The following is a 6,819-nucleotide window of genomic DNA, read 5'->3' on the forward strand; positions in this document are numbered from 1 at the left end:
TACTTTGGCTAATTAGAAGATGATATGTCTAATACTCTGTTTTTAAATATAAGTCTTTTTAAAGATTTCACTAACGGATTAATATGAATGTATATAGACATACTTTAGAATGTTGATTCATTCATTTTGTTTCGTATATAGTTCCTAATGAAATCTCTAAAGATACTTATATTTAGAAACAGATGGAGTACTTAGATGAAGCAGAGATGCATGTATTGAGATGAATTTGTGTCCACACAAAAAAGTGAGATATTTAGGATAGCACATATCAAAGAGAAGCTTATCCAACATCGTTTAAAATGGGTTTCAACTCTAGCGTACCCCAACTTGTTCAAGAAGAAAAAACTGTTCTTTTTTCAGAACCAAAACTTTGTCGTCGTTGTTGTTGTGGTGGTAAAAGAATGCCAAAAATTATGTACAGATCAAATACAGGATCTGCACAAAAGAACGTGCATGGCAGAAATTATATTATATTCGCGTGCTCAAAAACATACTTAAACCTAGTATCTTGGCTTCAATATGGAAAGTCGTCATGTGAAATACTCGACCATGGCACGAATCATCACTAAAATCTCTCAATGCACCTCAGGTCCAAATCAAGAACTGTTTTTCACATGTATCTGCGGTAACATTAGCACTCTGCAGAACTTTTTCTCACAGCTTCTTTTCTGCTGCCTTCTGACTGTACTCGTGCTTGAGAAGGTTCGCCCTCAGAAGCATGGACTTGACATCTCTCTCAAACTCGTTGCCCGTCTGCAGTGCCCGCTGGAAGGTTGCGTTTCTTTGATCGGCGTGACTTGCGTACAAAATCTTGTTGTGCGAGTCTATGCGAGCCTGCACAAATTTAAGAAACAACAAGATCAGCAAATTAGCCCTAGAAGTGCTCCACAAGGCATGTTACGCGAGGCATCTTTTTTGGCAGGTACCTGTATCTTGTTATCGGTGATAAGCGCTGCCAACTCTTTCTCTAACAGGGACACAGAGGTCTGGAAGGCAACAGCCATCAAGTTGAGATCAACAGATATGAATGGGAATGTGTACTGAATGATGGCTTTGTGGCGAATGTCCTTGTACAGAGTTTCGATATGCTCGTGCAAATGCATATCCAGCAGCAGGTTTGACTTCAGCTTCTCAAGATATCCCAGACATGACCCGTAGCGGCTGGTGTCAATCTTGCGATTGGTTAATAAACATGTATAAGGAACAAAAATGTATGCTTATGAAGAAAAAACAGCACGGCGTAGTAGCATAAAAAACATAGGAATTAATAATCTACTGCACAAGTGCATAAACAACATCATCTGGTAGAAGATTCAACACATCTCATAATAAATCCAGCTAGAATGTGAGAATGCAGGTGAATGACCACAAGTGAGGAAACTATTCCTTAGGCAACAACAACCAAAACGTGACAGGTTTTTGTTGGTTCAGTTGTTATAGTTTATCCACCAGTCAATGACCATATCGTATCAGTGCAAATGACAAGCAACGAGAGCAACTGCTGTCTTACTGGATGTGGAAGGAATGAGAATGACAGAATGACCTCTCTTTTCAAATTCATAATTCTGCCATAAAGTTATGACCTCCACTTTTAAGAGTGCGCAATAGGGTTTGAGCATGGGTGCACAGGGTGCTCGACGGCATGCCCAGCTAACTGAGGCAACTGCTTGGCCCAGAACGTGGCCTTTGAGATGTCTCACGGAAAATCATTTGAAATTTATTTTACCTGACTAATGAACAACTGAAGTATGTTCTCTTTCAAGTTAAAGAAATCCATCATTTACAAATGATAGGATGGCAAGTCAATTGACAATCAGACAATGGCCAGAGCATGTTAACAAAAGATACATCATCATTTATATCATTGGCTTCACAAATAATTGAAGACTTAAAACGCCAAAGAACAGGAATGCCCAGAAGTGGCTTGGTATTTATCTATTTGGGAGAAATTTGGCATCTTGATAATGCAGCTTTGAGCTCCAGGCTAAAAGAACTATTTTGGGTCCCCCAAACTTCGATTTTTGTGCTAAATTTTGTCCAGATATAAAAGGTGAAATTTAAGCAAAAAATTATGACACAACGTCTGGAACTAGACTACCTGCCTATGACGCAAAGAACCTTTTTTAAGGCAATGTGCAAATTGGGACCAAAATGATCCCTTAAAATCTTTCAGGGCCTAACATGGAACTGGGAGTATATTTGGAGTACCAAACTTTACCCTGTTCGAAATACTGGACCGACTGTATAGTACTAAAACAATGTGAATAAGCTATAAATTATCCTGCTGCTGACGTCACGGTCCCTTAAACAAGTAAAACAAGACTCATTAAGCAATCATACATTTCATATGCCAGTCATCTTTTTTTGCACTGCCATTCCTTCAGATATACCTTGTACAGTTTAATTCACCCAAAGATCCCCATCTGTTATCTAGAAGACCAGAAATCCTACCATATCCTATCATAATACTAATTGCTATAGGACCAATCTATACCTACTAATAAAAGAAATAGGTATTCTTAGTCCGTCTTGCTATTTTATAGAAAACCCCCTGATATTTCTAACATTAAACCCGCAGTATATATTAAATGTACTCATATCTTCTAAATCATAACTCCAGATTTAACATATTATATATGAAATTTGACTAGCAAAATATGTAGAATTTGAATATGATGTTATTTTACATGTTAAACATTTAATTAAAAAATTATCTAGGGTGTAATTTTAATAAATAATTCGTTATTCGTCTTTCTTTCATAGTGGTACTAATCCCGATTGGGGATGAACACGTCAACAAAATCTGGATTGGAGATGAAATTGAAGGTCACTTGCCCGTTTCTTTATACTGTATGTATTAAATCTACATGCAAGCCGTGTTAAAAGAGAAGACCTGTCGAATCTTGAACTGAACTTTTGTAGGGTAAGACTATATCTGTTTGTGCCGTAACTACGAAGACTCAGATTATAGACCATTTTTTATAAATTAAGAGCGTATGGTTTTTTTTCTCCCGTTGCAACGCACGGGCCCTTTTGCTAGTAGATTAAAAAAGAACTTCATCCCGCAGAAAAATATGCAGTTCAATAAAGCATTAAAGGAGAAAATTAATTGCAGCACTTGCATCCTAGTACCTTGCATAAAAATCATTTACCAGCTCCCTTACTTCAGGCACTAATTCCAAAAAATTGCGAAAATTGTAGTTGTCAATAACTTTGCTCTGTAACAAATGAGGAAATTAATCTGGTTTAGACAGAACATTTAACATAAAACATCCATGTGAAGGGAAAAAAATAGTTCAAGCAAAGACGAACCTTCAGCTCTGAGCGATCAAAAGAAGCAAGCGCGCATAGTGCACCATAGACAGCAACATCTTGTGGAGCTATAACTTCAGAATAGTTGGTCCTTAGCTCTGATCCTGTCTCTATAAACTTCAGAAGGGGGCACATTTTTAATTCTCGGAGTCAACTTAACAGTTCTATTACTATTATCAATCGTCCATCGTAAGTGTGAGTATGAAATAACTATCCGAAACATAAAACATGGCATCTTGTAATGTGGTTCTTCACAAAAGAAAAGGTTGGTAGATACCAATTATTATTATCAATTGTCCTTCATAACTGTGAGTATGAAATAACTAAATGAACCATAAAAAATGGCATGTTTGTTATGTGGTTCTTCACAAAAGTAAAAGTTGGTAGATACCAATTATTTGGCATTATGTCCAGCCCGAAGTAGAAATTGATATATCTATAGCATAATGAATTTTGTCAGGAGAAAAGGACGAGAGAACACATATTTGCTCAGTTTTGTATATAAATGATCAACATTTCCTGAAAAAGGAGTAAACAAACTGACAAACATAGCAGATGTACCCTAGACTAATAAAGTTAGGGGAACCCTTTATTTGTTTCATCTCCTTACTTCTAATAAACCACAGGTTAAAAGATCACTGCCGAAATCTCCAATAGCACATCGGTCGCAATTTTAAAACAGATCAGCTATTCAAGCCATTGTACAGAACACTACAAAGTTAACAGATTAAATGCACATGATTTATGAATCCCTGCCAATCTGATGTAGCAATACGAAATGCTAGGATAGAAACAACAACGTGAGGAGATTCTAGTGCACTAACCTTTCGGGCAGCAAGTTTGTACTTGTTTGTTTCCATGTAGGCTAACCCAGCAGCAGATCGCAACTTGGCGGCAGTAATAGGATCCATATCGTCTGGGGTCTGCTCCGCCTTGATGACATAATTTGAGACGTGCATAAACTGCCCCAGCTCAATGCTAACAAGTATGACATTCAAGCACATCTGAACAACATGCTTCGAGGTAGTGCAGTAATCGCGGGTCCTGATATAGCTCTTGAAGGCCTCTGAAAGGTGGCCCTGAGCATAGTGGAAGTCCCCAAGGTCGTTGTAACCCATCCGGATGCTCTCTTTGATCAGATTGGTCTGCAGGTGGAACAATTTCAGAACACAAGCCAATGCGTCGCAAGCAGAAATGGCGACCACACAATCCTAAAACGAACAAAAAGGAAGCGAGGTTTAGGGTTCCGGTACCCTGTAGACATTGAGCTCGCTGTCAAGCTTGTCCTTGCGCAGCAGGGCGCGGCGCTCGACGGCGTCGGACCAGGCCTGGTCGACGGCGTAGCGGGAGCCGAGGCGGCCGGCGATCCTAACGGAGATGTCGCGGTGGAGGGCCGTGTCCTCGCCCTTGAGGGCCCAGTCGTAGGCCAGCCGGAGCGCATCCAGACGCATCTGCTCCGACCCGCACTTCTCCGCGATGAAGAGGAGCCGCGCCACGCGCGTGCGCCCCGAGTACTGAGCCGCGTACGCCTCCACGTCGAACTGGTCCCCGGACACCAGCGCGTGCGAGGACTCGCCGCCGTCCGCGGGTGCGGGCGCGGTCGGGAGCTCATCCTCGACGTCCATGGCGTTAAACCCTAGAGAAACGGCCGGGCGGAAGCGAAGGAGCGGGGAGGCGACGGCGAGATAGAACCGGACTTGTTTGGAAACGAGAAGTTGAGGGGTTGATCCGTAAATTCTCGCTGGCGTCAGCAGAACTGTTTGCGGAGTAAAATGCATGGTTGCCCCCTGAACTTGCTGGCTTGGTCCAAAACAGTCCTCAAACTCAAGAAATGTATCAATAGATACAATTATGTACTCCCTCCGTTCCTAAATATAAAACCTTTTAGAAATTCTCTATGCACTTCATACGGAGCAAAATGAGTGAACCTATACTCTAAAATATGTCTATATAAATCCGTATATAGTCCATAGTGTAATCTCTAAAAGGTCTTATATTTAGGAACGGAGGGAGTATATAGCGAACCAACATGTAATTAAATGGTTAGAATGAATGTGATGTGATTAAATGGTTAGAGTGAATGTGGTCTGCCCGGTCCATCAGGATTCAAGTCGTGATGTTCGTATTTTTTTCTGAATTTATTTCAGGATTTTTGATGATGTGCATTCAGTGAGAGGAGACGTTTCCGTCGACGATAACTTTGTAAATCTTCAGATTATATGTCGGTTTAATCTTTTGGAGGTGCTTATAGGGACATGATGTACATGTGTATTTTCATATAAATGAATGTATGTACGTGTATATAATCACTTACATATGTATTGTGTTACAAAAAGATACAATTACGCATATGATTCACGAATATAGCAGCATACATGGCATGCCACGTCAGCCGGCCCTCTCTTCATCTCTATAAGACCCACATGTATGTGGGTCCTCTCTCCATCTTTGTAAGACCTATATTTATTTTTGAATTTATTTTATGATTTTCTGTGGTGCACATTCAGTAAGAGAAGACGTTTTCGGCAACGATGAAGCGACTATAGTGACTTTGTAAATCTTAAAATGATATGCCGGATCGGTCTCTTACATGTGCTCATAGAGATAGGATGTGCGTGTGTATATTTATAAAAATGAAAGTATGCGCGTGTATATAAATATTTATGTAGGTATTTGAACATGTGACCACGAGGGCATGGCAACATATGCACAGATGCTAACCATCAGAACCGTTGACTCTGTTTGATATTGTTTGCATTTCCACATGATGATCAAATTGTTACGGTTGGATGTTGTATGTTGTACCGTCGCCCGGCTGGCCCTTGTTTGCTTGATACGCTTCTTGTCGTGGCATTCCGTCGAAAACAAGTTTCGCTCAGTTTTTTCGTCTTAGCTCTGTCAATGATTTGTGTTGTCTTCATAGGACATGCTAGTGCTTCAAAGGGCGTTGCATGCATGTTCAGGTTAGAGAGGTACAACATCAACTTGACTCTACATGCATGCATCATCTCAATCTAATCCCTCATCTCAATCTATTCCCTCTGTACCAAAATACTTGTAGTTGGATAAAACTAGATTTAGTTTTCCCCAACTATAAGTATTTAGATACAGAGAAAATAGTTATTACGAAGAATCATTGTAACCTTAACTCTCATTAGAGGAGTGGCAATCATACTAATAACAACAATAACATAGCCGATCGTTGGCATTTACGGCATGCTTCAATTTGTGTGTAGTAACCTCTCGGTCATCTCGTGGTATTCACGCCGGCCTCGACTCGATTGCCCTCTCCGCCGATGACTATGACTTGATCTTCGTCTCTGTAGCCGACACCCATTCCCGTTGTCCACGACATGCGACTAGAATCGCTGGAGCGCAGAGCTTGGCACATCACATGCCGGTGCGGCAAGATGTTGGAAGTTGGCGTCATGGTTCACTAGTGACATTAAGAGGTCCTTGTCGAGCTAAGTAGTTAGAGCAACTCCAACGCGTCTGACGGGGGCATAA

General features: G+C 40.7%; 1 protein-coding gene across 1 annotated transcript; it reads right to left on the reverse strand.

The window, feature by feature from the left end:
• Positions 1-454: 454 nt before the first annotated feature.
• LOC123434997 (COP9 signalosome complex subunit 1-like) lies at positions 455-5,049 on the reverse strand. The gene is made up of 6 exons (XM_045115547.1): positions 4,566-5,049; positions 4,137-4,457; positions 3,313-3,429; positions 3,133-3,218; positions 927-1,161; positions 455-834 (listed from the first exon to the last, which is right to left on the reverse strand). The coding sequence occupies exons 1-6, from the start codon at positions 4,935-4,937 to the stop codon at positions 655-657; spliced, it is 1,311 nt and encodes a 436-aa protein (XP_044971482.1). The 5' UTR covers positions 4,938-5,049; the 3' UTR covers positions 455-654.
• Positions 5,050-6,819: the final 1,770 nt, after the last annotated feature.

Source organism: Hordeum vulgare, chromosome 1H (genome assembly GCF_904849725.1).
Source record: "Hordeum vulgare subsp. vulgare chromosome 1H, MorexV3_pseudomolecules_assembly, whole genome shotgun sequence".
NCBI lineage: Eukaryota > Viridiplantae > Streptophyta > Magnoliopsida > Poales > Poaceae > Hordeum > Hordeum vulgare.

Coding starts and splice junctions, on each gene's coding strand:
- LOC123434997 (XM_045115547.1), bottom strand. CDS start 4,937: ATGGACGTCGAGGATGAGCTCCCGACCGCGCCCGCACCCGCGGACGGC. Junction 3,430..4,136: donor ACAAACTTGCTGCCCGAAAG/GTTAGTGCACTA, acceptor CCCCTTCTGAAG/TTTATAGAGACAGGATCAGA. Junction 835..926: donor TCACCGATAACAAGATACAG/GTACCTGCCAAA, acceptor AAATTTGTGCAG/GCTCGCATAGACTCGCACAA.